The sequence below is a fragment of the Aquarana catesbeiana genome, linkage group LG05 (assembly GCF_042186555.1).
Source record: "Aquarana catesbeiana isolate 2022-GZ linkage group LG05, ASM4218655v1, whole genome shotgun sequence".
NCBI lineage: Eukaryota > Metazoa > Chordata > Amphibia > Anura > Ranidae > Aquarana > Aquarana catesbeiana.
In genome coordinates this window covers 520,566,477-520,587,773 of record NC_133328.1, presented here as the reverse complement: position 1 = coordinate 520,587,773, position 21,297 = coordinate 520,566,477, and the positions used below count along the sequence as shown (strand labels likewise).

General features: G+C 41.4%; 1 protein-coding gene across 2 annotated transcripts in view; it reads right to left on the bottom strand.

Moving 5' to 3' along the window:
* CHD7 (chromodomain helicase DNA binding protein 7) overlaps positions 1 to 21,297 on the bottom strand; it is a 196,171-nt gene that overhangs the window by 63,134 nt on the left and 111,740 nt on the right. For both annotated transcript variants that reach the window (XM_073631683.1, XM_073631684.1), the window contains exons 4-7: positions 10,082 to 10,268; positions 9,591 to 9,728; positions 5,418 to 5,480; positions 2,233 to 2,288 (exon numbers count right to left, since the gene is read on the bottom strand). In XM_073631683.1, the coding sequence (XP_073487784.1) occupies positions 2,233 to 2,288; positions 5,418 to 5,480; positions 9,591 to 9,728; positions 10,082 to 10,268 (444 nt within the window). The remainder of the gene's footprint in view (positions 1 to 2,232; positions 2,289 to 5,417; positions 5,481 to 9,590; positions 9,729 to 10,081; positions 10,269 to 21,297) is intronic.

Genomic DNA, 21,297 nt, shown 5'->3' with positions numbered 1-21,297 from the left:
AAACCATTGTTTTCAAAAATTTTTTAATCTTTTTCCTTAATGTAGAAAAAAAATAAAACTGTGGTACTTGCGTGCATCAAAGCACTTGAAACGGAGAAATGGGCTAGTAATAAAAGGGGATATATAGATACTCAAAAGTCAGGCTCATTTAAAACAGATATTTTTATTTTGGGTGGGAGATGATGGGAGAAATCATATACTAGCTTCTTACATCTCTTTTTAGTAGTAGGGATGAAATTCTCCCCCCAGAGTATTTAGCATTTTCCCTTCCTCCTCCACCATCTCCTTACTTCTCCTGTATAGAGGGTGGTATGGAGGGACTTCAATCTGGAATTCCCAGAGTACCTGCATCATGTCTCTGCCCTCCTGTAGGAACAGAATGAGTCATTTCTCTCTAACATCACATGAATGCCAACAGAAAGAATGCGATAACCTGGTGAAGGTGGCAGTAGGGTCGACAGACAAGACAAGAGAATGCAGAAAACCCATATAAGTGCCTAACACAACTGTAATATCAGCTATGCTTGCTGTATGCTGTTGTCTGTTCTGTCGAACAGACCTGCTGGAAAATCTGTATTCAATCAGAGCTTGTAGGCAAAGGCTGATCTGTGTATTCCGATTCTGATTGTATTCCTTGCTATCAGAATACAATAGTGCATACAAAAATATGAAAACACTACATGATTTGCAGGTGTGAAAGTGACGACGTTTCACGTCAAAAGCAGAAGTGATGTAACATTCGTTTGCTTCTGTTGCGTGATGAGACACCTAGCTAACCAATAGGAAGCCTCACTGTCCTCATTCATTGTGTGCACTGCTAGTAATACAGTGTCATGTCAGAACTTACAAAGTTTCAAAGAGTGCAAATTGTCAGTGCCTGATTACCTGATGCCTCTGTAGTTAGCAATTTATTTGTGGTGTTTCAAAATACAGTATGAAAGGTTATGACGGCATATACAGTTTCCAGGAAAACGTCGCCTGATAAGCATAAGTGCAGTCGACATGGTCAACTGACCGAAAGAGACAAAAGAACATTGCGCAGAATTGTGACCTGGATTTTTGCATGAAGAGTGGTATCGGATTCCATTATCCACCACCCAAGACTTATATTTGTTAATTCCCAGGAGAATTCAGGCCGTCTTGGATGCCAAAGGCAGTCCAACACCATATTAGGCAACAATTTTGTTCTTTTACCATACTTGTTTCCATGATTTTGTCCAACCTCTGTATATGCCACCTTATACTTTTTGGCTCTGGCATCCACAACATACTCACAGCCCCCTAAGTAATCTAGTGATGTTCTGTGGCGATCTGCTGCACTGCTTCTGCACACCAGGTCCCACGTTGCCGTCTTTCACTCTGCACCATTGGGAGTCAGCTGCATTTTCCTGGTTCCCCGGTGTGCATTTTTGGTACACTGGCCCAAAGCCTCCAGGAATAAAGGACATGGATGAGAGATCCATATTTACTGTGGAACCTCTAACCTGTTCCAGCTCCTTCTGCCAGTTCCCCTGATCTCCCCCCCTCCCCGTCAGTGTGACAGCGGGCAGGGAACATCTTCCCCGCACCTGCTGTCACTTTTTGAAAAGAGCATGGCCATATGTCATTCATTCACAGTTTCCTGAGAATGAATGAACTACAAGTACTGTCAGCCACTGAGGCTGACAACTGGTAGTGCTGATTGAACTGCAAGGGGGCTGATGAGCACTCTCGTAGTTTATTTACAAGCCCTGCAGCAGGCTCATGCAGGAAAAAAAAAACAAACAAATGCACGTTTTTTTCTGCAAATATGTGCATTTATTATTTTTTCTGGAAAGGTGAACTTATCCTATAAAATAAAAAAAATAAATCCTTTTGTAATTGTGGAAAGGAAGGGGACAAGATTAATATAAAAAAAGTGAGCAAAAAGGTGAAGGTCTGCTAACTACCCTCAAGAATGTATGTGTGTATTAGTTATGACAGCTAAATATACTAGGATTTTTCCGTTTTTTAAATTCCAGTAACTCCTTTGGTTTTATACAAAAGTGTTCCCTGAAGTTTCAGAGTGGCATAAAGCCAGTCATGTGAAAGGCTGGACATATGATAAGTACCCCCTGGGAGTACAGGTAGCACATATTGTGAAGGCTTCCTAGCAACATTCATTATTTCCCAGGCACCCAGCTGAGACTGTAGACTGAGCCACAGACTGCCCACCTCTGAGCAATATTACAGAGATAAAAACAATTTACTTACAAGTTCTTGTACTTCGCATAAAATTCTTCCACTTCTACTTCTTCCCCAGACTCCAGCTACAAGGGAAGAAAGCACATTTCAGAGTCAGAGTTTTAATGAACATAGGTGAATCATTGCCAAGCACAACCGGCTGGGAAAGTCACAAGCAGCACAAGCGTTTTCGATATTCATAATGTGTAATCTGGCCAGCCAGCTATGTCTCTCTAGCAGGATTCCACTCATTATGAGTAATAAAATGATTTGTATCCATCTGAACAGCAGACTCCGTTCTCCGTGACTCTTTATGCGTTCAGACAGAATAATGTATATCACATGGCGTGTGTTGTACCATCAAGATATTAACCATTAAACCCTTGTAAAAAAAAAAAAAAAAAAGCAAATGTTCCCTTGAAGAACAGCTGTCTGACTCTGCATTGTCATATCTGAGACATGAATAATGTTTAACTCCTCCCTCGCTGCACGCCGTTTTCATTCACAACGGCCTGACCCTGTACCTGGCTGGCTGCCAAACCCACAGCGTTAAGTAGACGCCAAGTGTACCATTTTCTCAGGCAGCAGCCAATTAACAACTGCACTCCCTAATGCCAAATGTATTATTTTTGGCTGGCTCAATACAGTCTTGCTGCATTTTTACAATTGGCTTCTATGGGGTGTGTGCCTGTGTGTTGAGAGGAAGCTAACCGCTGACTACAAAATGCTTGTGGTCGACAATTTATATTGCTTTCGTGTTCGCACTTAAGACATCACTAAGGGCATGACTGAATCGGATTTGATACAATGCTCTCACCACGGCGGTTAAGACACCAGTTAAGACGTTCATTTGAGAGATGCTGAAAGAGCGAGTCTGCACTTTCTCAGGAGCTGTTTTTAACTAGAGCTGAATGAATGTGAATGAAGCCAATGGGAGCGCGAGGAAGAAAATTCCTGAAAAGACGATGTCAGCGAGCGTACACTAGAAAGAGTAATGGTTCAATAGCAAAGCGAAAGTGAATTTTACAGAGCAGTCTCCAGTGCTTTCAAACACAGATAGTAAATCCCCATAGAACTGCCTAGGAGAGGAGTCTCCCCCTGAAAGGATCTGGACAAAAACACAGACATGCACAAACTAAAGCCAGCTAAGCTCACGCATGGGGAATATAAACAGCAATTCAATTTATGTACAATAAACATTACTGTATGTATAACCTAGTACAATGCCAGGAAATGCAACTGCTTAAAGGGACAGTGCACCACTCAACCATAAACCTCTTCATCCTGACAAAAAGAATACAAATAGAGCCAACTAAAGTGTTTATTTTTTTGCTCTTTTGTTGCCTTAGAATTTTGTAAAGTGTCTCATATGCCCGATGGGCTATGCTTACATATTTCTAGTTGCTCCAGGAAGCTTCTATCGGAGACCAGCTATTCTTTCTCTTCCAGGCTGCATACTAAATGTGGAGTGATGACAACGCGAGAAGGTTCAACTTTAATGCCCCAGAACTAGTATGCAGCCTGAGAGAGAATAGCTGCTTCCATCAGATGCTTCTCAATCAGACGTTTAATGCCTGACTTTGGGTAGAAAAAAAAAATCTATTATTACAGCAGTTACATTTAGTTAGCAGAACAAAAAAATACATTTGTTTGGCTTTACTGTACAGCAGTCATATCTGTTCTTTTACATTGGGAGGGGGACGGAAGTAAGGCTTCTACTAAGCCTGCTCAGATGTAAGCACACAGGCCTTATAGACCTCAGTGCTACCATTGGCATTTCTGTGCCCTTCCCCTCCAGGTCATTCCCAGGCTATACTTTGGGAATGGCCAAAGGGAGAAGGGGCAGAGATATGACTGTAGCGCTGGGATCTATAAGACCTGTGTGCTTACATCTGAGGAGGCACAGAGAGTGAGAACTGGACTTCCCCCACATGCAAAAGAACAGATGTGATAGCTTTAGAATTAAGCTAGCTTGACCCGGGGAGGGGGGGGGGGGGTGGGGGGATCATGGGTCTCTTCTGCCAACGAAACGTAACAGGAAACCTAAACACCAGAATAGGTGTCCTCATTGGAAGATTTTCCTACCTATTCTGGTGCCAGTGGCAAAATGTATAATTTTGGGTTTATTATTTTCTACTTTGATTACAATGGTCCCCAGGACACAGAGTGGGTCAATCTACCCAGCCGGGTAGTTTTGCATGCATGAAACTGCAGTAAAATAGAAGGGTTGCTCCAGAGAAAGAAAATAAAGCGGAAATAACAGTAGGAAATTGTGCTGGCTGCATTGAGTAAGATAAGCCTTACTAGGGTGCCCTTACAGATGCTAGCACACGTGTAAATCACACTGTATCGTTTACCACCAGCTTATTTTATGTATATTTGGTAAATACATATTAAGTATCTAGAAAGTGTGAGAAGGAAAGAGATGAAGTGTGAATAAAAAAATACAACTAAACTGTAATCTCTATTCAAATGTGCAAAACGGTTTAAAACGCTTTGACTGACAATTTCAGCCTAAGAAAAAAAAAAAAAAAAAAAAAAAAAAAAAACATCCAATAGGAGATATAGGCTTGTCAAAAACAAAGCTATGAAGAAAAAAAGACTAGCAAACGCACAGCCCCCTCGGGGAATATCGCTATACAGACACAACATGATCAGCAAACAGAAGCACAAGTCATATGCTTGAATACTGCACAGCAGCCATTTTGTCAGACACAAGCCACAAGCATACAGCCGAACAATTCACTGGTGACTTTACCAAGAAAAAAAAAGACATTTTACAAAATCTAAAAAGACATACAGAATTGTGGTTCAGCTAACAAAACCACTTCCTTTACTGTGCACAGGAAATTAATCTACTTTATTACAGGTATTTATATAGTGTTGACAATGTATATATTGTGCATTCACATCAGCCCCCGCCCTCAGGGAATCTTACAATCCAAGGTCCCATATCACATACATAGGGACACCTACTAGGGCCAATTTAGACAGGAGCCAATTAACCTACCAGAGTGTGGGAGGAAACCGGAGTACCCCGGAAACCTACTAAAGCACAAGGAGAACATACAAAACTCCATGCAGGTAGTGCTCTGATTGCTACAAGGCAGAAGCACTAACCATTAATCCACTGTGCTGCCCAAAACACGCCTGTCTGCTGCAGATCTCAACACACAAATTAAACGTGTTTTTAAATATAAAGAAAAAACAATTACCAGTTTCTTTGTCATACGGCTGGCCATTATCTTCTCCACAACAGGTCCTTCATCAAGAGCTTCCTAAAAGAAGAATTAACCAGAGAAGGGTTCTAGTTAAAATACAGGCATCATGTAGGTTAGAACCATGAGAACAAAGTCATGCAGGGTTGGCAGAATTATTGGCGGGTAAACGTGAAACTTTACACCTAATGTCTGGTCTTTGAGGTTTTTGGACAGGGTGAGGAAGGATTTAAACTCCTGTTAGGTCTGTATTGTGTCTCTAATACCGATGTAGCGTCACATATGGTGACCCTTTACATTTGGCTACCCGCTGGAGTGCGCATGCGCGACGCCACCATATGTGTTCCAACACTTTTACAACACACTAAAACCGTCAGATAGTGTGCCGGGACTGACGTTGAACTGCGCTTGCACAGCTATTATGTGGCTCCATCCTTAAGTCCAGGTTCAAGCCCCACCATCCAAGTGGACATAGAGTTAGAATATAATTATGCGGAGCAAAGCGAGGTCGTGCCCAGAGCGTAGTAAGCAAAGCGAGCCCATGAGGGGCCCTGGTGCAAAGTGGCTAGAACCTGTGTTGGAATGCATATGGCGTTGTTGCGCATGCGCACTCCAGCGGGTAACCAAATGTGATGGTCGCCATATGTGACGCTACACTGGCAGAAAGATCTCCATCTACATACTCATCAGTAAGGATTCGTTTAGTGTGTTCGCAAACAGCATGTGCAGAGCCCGCCAGGAAGTCAGCACTGCACAGCGCTAATCACAGGCAGTGAGACATTTCCTGATCTCTGCAGCCACGAGTCGGGAAATGTCTCACTGCTTGCGATTAGCGCTCCGCAGTGCCGACTTCCTGGCGGGCTCTGTATGTGCTGTTTGCGAACATGCCTAAACTCATTCTTACTCATCAGACATTCTGCTGATAGCTCAACTTTGTTCCCATCTTAGATGTGCAACCACCATATTCCAAATAAGAATACACCAATGGACCACTGGAACCATAATGCAGATATAAAGTGCCCCCTATTGTATTGCTCATAGGAATATACTCCAGAGAGTTGAACCAGTAAGCAACACCCTGGATAAAATCTTCCTGCCTGGGTCACAGAAAACAATAAAGACCTTGATGGTGGTTGTTGGAGGGGGAGGAAAACCTCTGCCTCTCCTTGTTTGGTGATGTTTGACTTTCAGACCCAACTGAAAAAGTAAAGATACATTTTGTTGTGGATTGACAGAGAGTGCATGCAGCCATTGGCACCAACATTCAACTTTAATAAATGGGATGGCAAACAAAAACAAAGATACTTGTTGGCATACAGTCAACAGATCACAGCTAGATGAACTTTCTTCCCAATATGAAGGAGATAAATGTAATTTAAAGTAGATTTTTTCCCCCTATTTTGGCTAGCATACAGGAGGGTTATTACCTGTGTTGGTTTACTTTTTTTGCCATCTGTGCCCCATTGGGGAGATTTCCCTTCACTTCCTGCCCCATGGGCTAAACAGGAAGTGAGAGAAAATCCCTGCAAATTAAGGCATTCCCAGGCTACCAGAACTAGTGTCCACATTGGAAGATTTCCAATCTATTACTTTTCTGGGGACAACTTAAACATTGTGATTTTCTTTTACTTTCAATGATAAGGATAAATGGGACAAACAAATAGAGTATGAATAGCCTTAATTTGTGAACACTAGATATGCTACATGCCCATCCTCATCGAAGTTCAATGGGCATGTGTAGTACACCCAGTCCTTCTGCCCTTTCCCCCTTTCCCAGCCATTTCAGATGGCTGGGGGCTCCTATGCAAATACAGTAGCTATAGAAGCTGCGGCTATCAAAAAACAAGTAGTTTGACACCGTGTTTATAAATAAGGTAGATGCAAATAGTTTTACATTGTTACTTTTGTTTCACTTATGTTCAGATCAAAAAGGAATGAGCTTCTATCTGCTCATTAGATGTGGTGGCTGCATTAGTTTTCTTTTTAGTCCCCCCCCCCCCCCTGTTTTCACCTGGTGATATGACCAGTAACACACCACCTGTATGAGAGTGCCACCACTTAATGAAGGAGCACAGGGGGAACATTTGGACAGCAGCATTGCCAGTCTGGGAGGGGAGGGGAGCATTTGATGCACTAGCAAATTTAAATACACTAGTAAATCAAAGCCAAACTCCAGCTTACACTGCAGTTACAGCAAGTTTTTTTTTCTTGTGAGATAAAGGTTTTATGAATAAAAGCTGATCATTGTAAGCCTGTCAGTGGTAAATGGCCTCAACACTAACTACTGCATTTGAAAGACAGCATGTTCTGTTAAAGAACAGACATGCTGGCTGGATCATCAAGTGAAAATGAAGCAAAAAAGCCTAAAAAAAAAAAAAAAAAGAAAAAACAAAACAAATGCAGCCATCACATCTAAGAATTGCTCATCTGCAAAATAAAACATTTTTGGGTTTAAAACCGCTTTAAACAGACCTGACAAGTCTTTTCTCCAATAAAATTTGTTCCACTGTAACACTCAATCCACCCCTAATTGGTCACATTCACTGGAGCAACATAAGTTTACAACATGTTAGCCACCCGACAATATATTCCGAAATAATTTTGCATGAACCAAACAATATCTAAGCGGATGGCTGCAAAAGAATCCCCAGCCACCCCCTCTCATACACAAGGAGGTTGTTTGTTTCGTTGAGCGCATTTATGATAATTTCATATACAATCATTTTACAAAAAAAGCAGAGAATGTAATAAATATTGCAAAAAAGAAAAAAAATCAATCAATAGCAATAGATTGTCAAATGATTAGTTCTAATGATTAATTCTAAGTGGTTCTGCGGCAGATCAACATGGTGTTTTTCCATAAAGTGTAGCGTTTCCATTTCGATACTATGGGAATGAAACACACTATCCACCAATCAATATCAACGGGGAAAAAAGACTCAAGACTCTAAAAAGAGTTAAAAAGAGTTAAGAGTGCAATGTGCAGAGTAATGAATAGCACATTAAAGCAGAGCATCCCTGGTTAGCAGAGACAAACTGAATCCTCAGCAGCACAGGTTGTAAAATATCCCAGTGCTTTCTATTAAGGCAATTTTGTGCTGACTCAATCGCTGCAAGCACTGTTGAATCAGGAATGGATGGACAGTAATAGGCTGCGATGGTTCAAAGAACAGCTTGCATTTCAGGAGATTTCTTTAAGCTTTTGCTAAGGCAGATAATCACACTGATACCACTCCAGAACTAGCCTGCTATCACTGGGAAAATAAAACACATTTCTATATATCCCATATACAAGCATCACATCCATACTGATTTTCCACTGCAATATCAAAAGCATATTAGGCATTTGTTACTATTGTTGCACATTAACACTGTCTTTTAAAGCACTTCTACCTTATCTGCTTTAGGTCTTTTCACAATGAAAATTTACGCTTGTCATATTGAAAAAAAAAAGTTAAAGCAAAACATGGATGTTAAAGTTCTTTCTTTGGGATGGTTTTATTTACTCAAGATCTGTCATTAGCCATTATATTTCATTTGTTTAAAGTATAAATTTTACTAAATTTACTGTAAAAATATTATTACAGTCAGCTGTTATGTAGCTTCAATGATAAAACTGAAAAATAGACAGCAAATAAAAAAATGTCTTTGGACATTCTAATGGGAAATATCAACACATTTGTACTTTAGAAGAAAAATAGCTGTACAATTAAAATTAAAAAAAAAAAAAGAAGAAGAAGAAAAAAAGGCTGCATAAATACAGCAACATTTATTTAAAAAAAAAACAACAAAAAAAAAAAAACCCACCAAGCTTTACAAACAGACCTCCCATGATGTATGTACAATGCAGCAGGGGATGGCTACACCATAACAATCAAATACTCTCTAGCACAGATTTAGAAACAATTTCCCATAAGGGCCAAATAAAGGAAAACACCAGCAAACATTATGGTTAATTATATTAATTATAGATTTGCACTCATTAAGTGTGTAATGGAAGCAAATGGCAACATCCAGAAATCTTATTTTTACATTTTCACTCATTTGATTTACAATAGCTAAAACAAAGATGGAGAAATTCCAACTGTTTGTAAGAAGAAATTCACGAGGTTGGTCACATTGAGAGATTGCTATCAAAACAGCTATATGGTGTTAGGGAGGACCACTTACCTGCTGTTCGGACTGTGATAGATTGGAAGGCGAGTCTCTTCCTGTCCCATCAAGATCGTCAGGTTCTTCGTCTGAAATTTTAAATTCCAGATCTTCTGTATAGCGTTTCCTTTTAACTTGTCGGCTGGATCGCCTTTTCTGTAAATAAAAGGTTTTTTGTTTTTTTTAAGCAATGTGACACATCCTTACATTTCACTAAAAAGTCCTGTAGATCATTCAGTAGCATTACTGAATTTTTTTTCTTTTTTTGGGTGTTGAACTGTACACATAGGGGACACTTGGAGCTAAAAAAAAAATAAAAATAAAAAAAATAGCGCAGTAAAAATAATCTAAGATTACTTTTTCCCTGTTTCTTGAATATTTGGAGATGTCTATCATCTTAATATTTTTAGATTGCTATTGATGGCTCTATAACTTGCGGTATAGCCTGCAGATCACCACCTATATGCTGTGGATACTAAACATGCAACGCAGGTATAGCGTGTCATTACCTGTACTCCAGAGTCATCCTCCTCTTCTGGTGCTGGTGGTAGTGCTGGTGGTGGTGGTAGTGGTGGTGATGATGATGATGAAGGGGGTGGAGTAGTAGTCAATTTCTCTGCACTTTCATTTTCAGCACCTTCAGGCTTTACTTTGACAACTTTCTTCTTTTGTGCACTTCCCTCAGCATCAGACTTACTGGAAATTTATATAAAAGAGCAAAGCTTTAGTTAATTTATAACAATCGTGTAATGCAAATTGCACAGTAGCAAGAAATATTATATCTGATTTCTCTTGTACCAAATTGTTATGCAACTGTAATGTCTGCCTTCATTTTGTTAAGCGCTGTGCAAACTGTTGGCGCTATATAAAATAATAATAAAATTATATATCTCTCATCTACATAGCTCGATATATCTACATATCTATATCTTTTTTTTTTATTAAGCAGAAGATGGATATCCCAGACAGGATACAGGAAATGGTCAAAGAGTATTACATGATATAGGAGCGGTCTATGACAAGGGGCATTCCAAAAGACTGTCAGCCTAGGGGAACCAAGAGAAGTCTGCTAGAGATCGCTGCTATCACATCCAATTTAAAAATCAAGCTCCCATATTAAGGTTTCCTTATTCCCCCTTAATCACTGCTCCCTCTGTTAAGGCGATCCATAGCAAGACTGCTTGCTAACAGCAAGGAAGAGAAATTAACAAAAAAAGGTAATCGCAAAGAAAAACAAAAGCCAATAAATATTCCTTTGCTTGAGTTTTTATACTGCCGATACTGTAGTGCAGTGCATCATTTGCAGTTAAAGTGTATGTTACCCCAACATTTCATATGTCTGTTGTACCATGTACTTGTGTTAAAAAGTATCCAGTTCTCTTTGCATTGCTTCCCTGTGTGTGAAATATCCATTGATCCTGCCAATCCCCCTGCTCTCCCATTTCAAATTGACCACACTAGGCTTGGAAGCACATTCTTCCCAGCATGGTCAGTTTTCTAGCTGCGGTAGGAGCATGGCCTGCCAGTCCTCCAAATGGTCAGATTTTTGCAGACACACCCCCTGCACTTGCTTTGTGCACTGGTCCAAATCATTTAGTGGAGGGGGGATTATGGTGTGGGGTTGTTTTTCAGGATTTGGGCTTGGCCCCTTAGTTCCAGTGAAGGGAACTCTTAAGGGGTCAGCAAACCAAGACATTTTGGACGATTTCATACAGAAAGGGATGGTCCCTTTCTGTTGTACCATGACTGCACACCAGTGCACAAAGCAAGGTCCAGAAAGACATGGATGAGCGAGTTTGGGGTAGAGGAACTCGACTGGCTTGCACCTCAAAGTCCTGACCTTAAACCCATAGAAAACCTTTGGGGTGAATTAGAGTGGAGATTGCAAGCCAGGCCTTCTCGTCCAACCTCAGCGTCTGACCTCACAAAATGCGCTCATGGAAGAATAGTCAAACTTTCTCATAGACACACTCCTAAACCTTGTGGACAGCCTTCCCAGTAAAGTTACACACTGGAGTTATGAGTTATACACACACTGGATATAAAAAGTCTACACACCCCTGTTAAAATGTCAGGTTTCTGTGATTTAAAGAAACAAGACAAAAATAAATCATTTCAGAACTTTTTCCACCTTTAATGTGACCTATAAACTGGACAACTCAGTTGAACAAACTGAAATCTTTTAGGGGGGCGCCGTAAAAATAAAATAATGTGGTTGCACAAGTGTGCACACCCTCTTATAACTGGGGATGTACAGTAATCAGTGCATTTTTATAGCACTGATCGCTGTATAAATGACAATGGTCCCAAAATAGTGTAAAAAGTGTCCGACATAACGTCGCAGTCACGATAAAAATCACAGATCGCCGCCATTGCTAAAAAAAAAAAAAAAACAATTTAAATAAAAATGCCATAAAACTATCCCCTATTTTGTAGACACTAACTTTTGCGCAAACCAATATACGCTTATTGCGATTTTTTTTTTACCAAAAATACGTTGAATACATATCGGCCTAAACTATTATTTTTTTTTAAATAAGTTTAGGAGATATTTATTATAGCAAAAAGTAAAAATTAATGCGTTTTTTTCAAAATTGTTGCTCTTTTTTGTTTATAGCGCAAAAAATAAAAAAAGCAGAGGTGATCAAATACCACCAAAAGAAAGCTCTATTTGTGGGAAAAAATACATCAATTTTGTTTAGGTGCAACATCACATGACCAGGCAATTGTCAGTTAAAGCGAAGCAGTGCCGAATAGCAAAAAGTGCTCTGGTCAGGAAGGGGGTAAAATCTTCCGGGGCTGAAGCAGTTAAAGGAGCTGCAGGAATATCTGGAAAGTACTGGCTGTGTGGTACATGTGCCAACAATTTTCCATATTCTTCATATGTCTGGGTTATGAGGTAGAGTGGCAAGACGGAAGCCTTTTCTTAAGAAAAACATCCAAGCCCGGCTAAATTTTGCAAAAACACATTTGAAATCTACCAAAAGCATGTGGAAAAATATATGTTATGGTCTGATAAAAACCAAGGTTGAACTTTTTTGCCATAATGTTTACGCAAAAATAACACTGCACATCACCAAAAGAACACCGTACCCACCGTGAAGCATGGTGGTGACAGCATCATGCAAACACGCATGCTCGGAAGTAAGGACGAGCCAGAAGCGGTCGGTCTTGTAAACTAGCGATCGTAATGGAGAATTAACATTCGTAACGTGGTAAATTATGAAATCTTGAAATGCAGCGCACATTCTCTTCTTTAATGGGATAATAATGAAGCTGCTTTGCTGGTGATACTGATGGAGTTAAGGCACACTTATTTGAAAATTCTTTTGTTTTCTAGTGATATCAAGATTAATATTATGTTTTTTTATTATTATTATTATTTGGGCAAGTTACAACACCATTATCCTATAGTTTTTAAGATCAAAAGCTACAACTACGTTGGTGTCCCTTGTCACTGCCTACTCCCAAATTATCATTTGAATTAAAACACATAGCCAAGTATTATTCTAGGATTGGACAGGTGATCTGTCTATCAAAGTGCCCGGAGGGGCTGTATGTGACGGCATGCAGCGGGGAACACACAGCTATTGAAATGAAAGCTGTGATGTTCCCAGCGCTGTAATCAAACAGGCGGCGGCTCTCCTCTACGATATAGGCTTGCCCCCCTGATAGGTGGCACACAGCCATTAATGTCTAAACCGCTGGCAACAAAAGCGAGTACAGTCCTAAATGAAAATGTCTAAATTGGGCCCAAAGTGTCAATATTTTGTGTGGCCATCATTATTGTCCAGCAATACCTTAAAGCGGAGTTCCCCCCCAAAAAAAGTCAGCAGCTACAAATACTGCAGCTGCTGACTTTTAAAATATGGACACTCACCTGTCCAGGACACCCGCAATGTCCTTGCCTGAAGCCGACCTGTCCTTCGGCTCCCAGGTGGAGGCGCCGGCATCTTCACAGCCTGGTTCCCTGCTGCGCATGTGCGAGTTGCGCTGCGCTTCCTGACTGGTACCTGCTGTCTTCTGGGACCTGTGCGTCTCCCAGAAGACAGCGGGGGGGGGGGGGGGGGGGGGCAGAGGAGGGGCCGGACGTAGATTCTGCTGCAATTTTTCACCAGAAGTGGAAGCAAATACCTGCACTAGACAGCTATTATCTGCTCCCCCCTGAAAGGTGCCAAATGTGACACCTGAGGGGGGGGAGGAACCAGATAAGCGGAAGTTCAATTTTTGGGTGGAACTCCGCTTTAACCCTCTTGGGCATGGAGTTCACCAGAGCTTCACAGGTTGCCACTGGAGTCCTCTTTCACTCCTCCATGATCACATCACAGAGCTGGTGGATGTTAGAGACCTTGCACTCCTTCACCTTCCATTTGAGGATGCCCCACAGAATGCTCAATAGGGTTTAGGTCTGGAGACATGCTTGGCCAGTCCATCACCTTTACCCTCAGCTTCTTTAGCAAGGCAGTGGTCATCTTGGAGGTGTGTTTGGGGTCATTATGTTGAAATAATGCCCCGCGACCCAGCCTCAGAAGGGAGGGGATCATGCTCTGCTTCAGTATGTCACAGTACATGTTGGCATTCATGGTTCCCTCAATGAACTGTAGCTCCCCAGCCCCGGCAGCACTCATGCAGCCCCAGAACATGATGGGCTTTTGTTGTGCATCATTTTTAGAAGAAGCTTCCTTCTGGGATGACAGCCATGCAGACCAATTGGATGCAGTGTGCGGCAAATGGTCTGAGTACTGGCAGGCTGACCCCCCACCCCTTCAACCTCTGCATCAATGCTGGCAGCACTCATACGTTTATTTACCAAAGACAACCTCTGGTTATGACGCTGAGCGCGTGCACTCAACTTCTTTGGTCGACCACGGCAAGATCTGTTCCGAGTGGAACCTGTCCTGTTAAACTTCTGCATGGTCTTGGCCACCGTGTTGCAGGGTCTTGGCAATCTTCTTATAGCCTAGGCCATCTTTATGTAGAGCATCAATTTTTTTTTTTCAGATCCTCAGAGTTCTTTGCCATGAGCTGCCATGTTGAACTTCCAGTGACTAATGTGAGAGAGTGAGAGCGATAACACCAAAATTTAAACACACCTGCTCCCCATTCACACCTGAGACCTTGTAACACTAATGAGTCACATGGCACCGGGGAGTAACACTAATGAGTCACATGGCACCGGGGAGGAAAAATGGCTAACTGGGCCCAATTTGGACATTTTCACTTAGGGGTGTACTCACTTTTTGTTGCCAGCGGTTTAGACATTAATGGCTGTGTGTTGAGTTATTTTGAGGGGAAAGCAAATTTACAGTTATACAAGCTGTACACTCACTACTTTACATTGTAGCAAAGTGTCATTTCTTCAGTGTTGTTGCATAAAATATTTACAAAAATGTGAGGGGTGTACTCACTTTTGTGAGATACTGTATTGCAAAAATGCAATCAACTGCTCCTTACAGACCCACACTTTTCCGTTAAGCACATCTGTGCTGAGAGAAAAACAAGGACTTTTATTTTTACTGCTCCTTATGAAAATACTAGTTCCCTGGATGTCATGCTAATCCGACAGCTTGAATATTTTCAAATTTACTGGTCCAATATTTGGATCCATCTGCCTACGTGTGTAACAGCAACAAAGTATTGAAGCCAGATAACTAGCATTTTCAGGTAGTTTGCCTATGTTTAAAGCATGGATTTCATTGAATGCGTTTAATGCTTTGTTTGTTCTTAGATTAATAAAATTCTGACCCTTTTCTACTGTATAAAAAAGTGGGTTTAAAAAGAACCAAGAAATAGGTGTGATTACAGTACATGCCAAGGCAATCCTACAGAGTATGTCACACTTCTACATTCCTGTACAGTTGAGAGTTGGGATTCTGTTATACCAAAAGTGGTTCAGATCTATTGTAGCAGCATCCTAAGCTGGTGAGATGTCTGGGAGAGATCATTGCCAAAATCAAGGGTGTATCTGGAGTGCATTGGAGTAATGTACAATTTACCAGAATTTTGGGTTATTTTGAATCTCTGTATTGTAATCAAAATCCGCTGATATGGCTTGAGAAGCTAGGTGGTATGGAAGATTTTACCTTTCCCTGGCTTTGTCCTAGCCCCTAAAGAGTGATAGCCCTTAGTGAGTGAGTGGTGGAGTAAACACCATGTATTATATAGGATTAACACTTTTCTCTTTTTTTCTTTATTATGAAGATTCTTTTTTTGTATTGGTTACTTTCCACATCTCTAAGCCTCGGTTCACACCAGAGGCGGCACAACTTGCAGGTCGCCTCACCGAGGCGACCTGCACACGACTGCCCGGGCGACTTGCAAAACGACTTCTGTATAGAAGTCTATGCAAGTCGCCCCAAGTCGCCCCCGAAGTCGTACAGGAACCTTTTTCTAAGTCGGAGCGACTTGCATCGCTCCCCTTAGAACGGTTCCATTGTACAGAACGGGACGCTACTTGTCAGGCAACCTAGGTCGCCTGACAAGTCGTCCTAGTGTGAACCGAGCCTTAGGGTCCTTTCAAATGGGTGCTCTGATCAGGTCCACCTGTCTGTTTTTTAGGTGGACCTGATCTGAAGGTTAATGCTTCCCTATGGACAGGCAGGTGTAAATGCACTTGGGTCGGTTTACATCCATCTACTTACAGCAGAGTCTGTTTACGCCCAGTTACCCATAGAGATCAGCTGGGTCTGCCAGTGATTGCTCACCATAAACTGAATGGACACGGATGTGACTTCGGAGACCAGAAGAAGAGGCGAGAACTTTGTCTAATGCATCCCAGTGACCACACAGAATTGTCACTTACTGACAGAAAAATGCTTCTTTTGGCCATCACTTGCCAGGCACAGTCCACTCTTATAAGCAGTGTGTATGGCAAGAATTATCACATACATATCTGGACATAAAACCAACGGTCTGAATAGGAAACCTTCATTCCATTCCCTGCTGTTCCGTTCCCTATGTCATGTTTATATGGCGCACTGACTTATGAACATAGTGCACAATGAATTTGTATCTCAGGAATACAAAGCATTGTTTGATGATCTTCGCATTTCTTAATGATCATTCAGCATCCACAGGGACACGATTGCTCAGTACCATAAAGCATGTAATTGGGAGCAATGATGGAATGAAAGTAAATAACCCATTCCCAACTGTGGATGTACTCCTGACAAAATCTATTACAACTTCAGGTTTCTCATGTCACAGATGGAAAGGCTGGCAAGATAATTCTTCAAACAGAGGGGGAAAAAAAAGTTTGAAAGATCAGAAAAGCCGACTTAATAAATAAGAAGCTGTAACCCACAGAATGGGAATTCCCCAGCAATGTAACTCAACAAACTATTGTATCTGAGATACTGAATTTTGGGTTTTTACTAGCTGTAAGCCATAATCATCAAAATTAAAAGAAATGCTTGACATACAGTGGCGACGGAAAGTATTCAGACCCCCTTAAATTTTTCACTCTGTTATATTGCAGCCATTTGCTAAATTCATTTGCTAAGTTCATTTTTTTCCTCATTAATGTACACACAGCACCCCATATTGACATAAAAACATAGAATTGTTGACATTTTTGCAGATTTATTAAAAAAGAAAAACTGAAATATCACATGGTCCTAAGTATTCAGACCCTTTGCTCAGTATTTAGTAGAAGCACCCTTTTGATCTAATACAGCCATGAGTCTTTTTGGGAAAGATGCAACAAGTTTTTCACACCTGGATTTGGGGATCCTCTGCCATTCCTCCTTGCAGATCCTCTCCAGTTCTGTCAGTTTGGATGGTAAACGTTGGTGGACAGCCATTTTTAGGTCTCTCCAGAGATGTTCAATTGGGTTTAAGTCAGGGCTCTGGCTGGGCCATTCAAGAACAGTCACGGAGTTGTTGTGAAGCCACTCCTTCGTTATTTTAGCGGTGTGCTTAGGGTCATTGTCTTGTTGGAAGGTAAACCTTTGGCCCAGTCTGAGGTCCTGAGCACTCTGGAGAAGGTTTTTGTCCAGGATATCCCTGTACTTTCCGCATTCATCTTTCCATCGATTGCAACTATTCGTCCTGTCCCTGCAGCTGAAAAACCCCCCCACAGCATGATGCTGTCACCACCATGCTTCACTGTTGGGACTGTATTGGACAGGTGATGAGCAGTGCCTGGTTTTCTCCACACATACCGCTTAGAATTAAGGCCAAAAAGTTCTAGCTTGGTCTCATCAGACCAGAGAATCTTATTTCTCACCATCTTGGAGTCCTTCAGGTGTTTTTTTAGCAAACTTCATGCTGGCTTTCACGTATCTTGCACTGAGGAGAGGCTTCCGTCGGGCCACTCTGCCATAAAGCCCTTACTGGTGGAGGGCTGCAGAGATGGTTGACTTTCTACAACTTTCTCCCATCTCCCGACTGCATCTCCTGAGCTCAGCTACAGTGATTTTTGGGTTCTTCTTTACCTCTCTCACCAAGGCTCTTCTCCCCCGATAGCTCAGTTTGGCCGGACGGCCAGCTCTAGGAAGGGTTCTGGCTGTCCCAAATGTCTTCCATTTAAGGATTATGGAGGCCACTGTGCTCTTAGGAACCTTAAGTGCAGCAGAAATTTTTTTGTAACCTTGGCCAGATCTGTGCCTTGCCACAATTCTGTCTCTGAGCTCTTCAGGCAGTTCCTTTGACCTCATGATTCTCATTTGTTCTGACATGCACTGTGAGCTGTAAGGTCTTATATAGACAGGTGTGTGGCTTTCCTAATCAAGTCTGATCAGTATAATCAAACACAGCTGGACTCAAATAAAGGTGTAGAACCATCTCAAGGATGATCAGAAGAAATGGACAGCACCTGAGTTAAATATATGAGTGTCACAGCAAAGGGTCTGAATACTTAGGACTATGTGATATTTCAGTTTTTCTTTTTTAATAAATCTGTAAAAATGTCAACAATTCTGTGTTTTCCTGTCAATATGGGGTGCTGTGTGTACATTAATGAGGGAAAAAAAATGAAAAAAATTAACTTAAATGATTTTAGCAAATGGCTGCAATATAACAGAGTGAAAATTTATATAATGTGCCACCATGTCTAGTGTGGTCAGTTTGCAACAGGAAAGCAGGGAGACTGACAGAATCACCAGGTATTTCACACAAAGGAAGGAATACAAAGAACGGGATATTTTTTAATACAAGTACATGGTAACACAGACCCATATCAGGAATATGAGATGTTAGGGTAACAAACACTTTGTAGCAGAGAACAAAAGGGTTATAGAACGCCTGCCTAAAATCTTTTATAGTTTCAAAGGGCTGGAGTCGCACAGTTGCACTGCAGTATTGTTTGTCATGCGCATTCGCGGTATGGTGCGTGGTGTTGCTTTTGGAGCATTAGGAAGCCAAATTGGCTGTCTTGACACAATGCTTGGTTACATTTGGTTAAATCCCCTGAACCACAGAATTGCACAATTAAGGCTTGCGTCACATATATGTAAATCGTACGCATTTTTAACAGTATCCGATTTGAACAACATGTAAATCGGACCGGTTTTCAATGGAGCCGGTTCACACATGTCTGGGGCAGCCATGGTCTTTTTCTAAAAAGGGTCTGTGCGGTTTGGGGTCCGGTTTAGGTGCAAATTCAAGTAAAAACCTTGCATCTGAACTTGTGAGCAAAACCGCACTGGACTGCAAACTGCAGCCAGGCATGTGTGAACCGAGCCTTAGGTCACAAAATAATTCTCAGGAGGATGGAGTCTCTGCCTTCCCCCCTGCAGCATCACTGGGCCTCACACAAGGAAAGCAGCTACTGGCTAAGGTTATAAAGGGCTGTCCTAAAACCAAGCCCGGTTCACAGTAAGAGGTCAGCTTACATGTCATTACCGCTTTGTGGAGTTTCCCTTTACAGAATCCAGAATGTGGTCATTGCCAATGCACAAGGTGAGGAAAAGGAGATCATTTATTGTAAAACTCAAGGAAAAGCGGCAGATGTGCGCAGCACTCTATAAATACAACACGATGGCTGGGTATTTTTGTATTAATGGCAGGAATTACAAACAATCTTTTCTTTGAAACTACAAAAAATCCCTTCTAAAAGCATCCAGCACAACATAATATCGAGCAAACGTTCAAGGCTGAAGGTTAAGTATGATAAGTGGTATGCATTTTACTGTCATAATCGGGTCATTACGAAGTGCATTATATATTTCCGAAAAAAAAAAAATCTTTAAAAAAAAAAAAAAACATTTTCACTGAAAGCTAAACCACTTGTAAGCGTTACTCATTTAGCACAATTGAAAGTAAACCTATTTCCGTCATATGAAGGTTAAAAACAGCAACCATTATATAAACTCTCATAAAAGCTTGCTATGTCAATCATAACAAAGGCAAAAGGCTGTAATTGTGCAGCTTGTTAACAGATAGCAAAATGAAAAACTACTGAAGGAGTGTGATAAATCTGGTGTATAGGCTAGACCGCCACCATGGGGCTCCCTTATGATAAAGTGATATGGGATTTATGCCAACGGAGCCAGTCAGACATTCTTTTGCACGTCATACAAAAAAAAAAAAAAAAAAAAAACATGAAGTACATGCTCAATTGCAACACAGGGTGCTTCAGAATTACAATTTTAGGAAGATGTGTCTGAGGAAGTGGATAGCTTTTATCTTCTAGATAAACTTGAAGTTATCTTTTTAGCTTCCTATTACACAGAAAAAGAGCAATAAGAGCCATGTCCATATAGTAACTAGAATTTGTGCTGTACTGGTAAGGAGTTGGTACATTACACTTTTGATTACCTTTGCCTATGGGGATGGGGGGGGGCACAGCTGAACTAATGCTAGTCACACAAGCACAAGTTTCTGTTGCTGAACCCGCCGGGACTCTGTATACTCCAAAAATGACAGCATCTGATAGGATGCAGTCACTGTACAGCCAACTGTCATCGCTAAAACCAAAGGGGCCAACTGGCTTAAATTTCAGGTCATTGCCACGATAGGCCAGCTTAAAGTGGACCTTCACCCCCCCCCCCCAAATCCTTAAATGCATTGGAATCCCCATCCCTCCTAACCTAAAAAACAGCAACCCTGTTTGTGTTTTTGCTTTTTTTTTTTTTTTTTTTTTACAATTTTTCTAGGTTGTTGGTCCAGTCTGTTTCCTCAACCAATTCTCATCCAATTGAAAATTACATCAGCCCCACTCCAGCACCCTTCTGGGAAATCTACATCAAATATACCACAACACATCGGCTTAGGAGAGTGGAACCCAATAGCACATCGATGTTGGCTGCCTGAACCAGAAAGACAGCAAGCTCCTGATATTGTCAGGAAAGAAGATGGCATTACAAGACCTGGTGTGTGGGCAGCTGGATTCACTGCCTTTTATTGCAGCACACTGGACACTATTGCATATCACCGTACGCTGCTGTACAGTGACAGGGGGAGCTGTGCAATGCATTGAATCATGCTCCACACTGCGCCCAACTTACTGCAGCCAGAACAGACAGTAGCCAGACACCAACCCACTGTGGTATAGTGTGCAGCAGCTGTCCACTCGAAAACCACTGTCACTTTGTTTTGGGTGTGTCCATCATTCCTCCCTCTTTGCCCAACAGGCCATGTTTTGAGAATTTCTCTTAGATAAAATAGCTGTCCAAAATACCAAGCCTCTAACTTCAAAGCACCTCTGCAAGATAAAGGAAAAACTGCAAACATGGGCTGTTGGGGGTATTTGGGGACAGGGTTGAGAACCACTGGTTTAGAACAC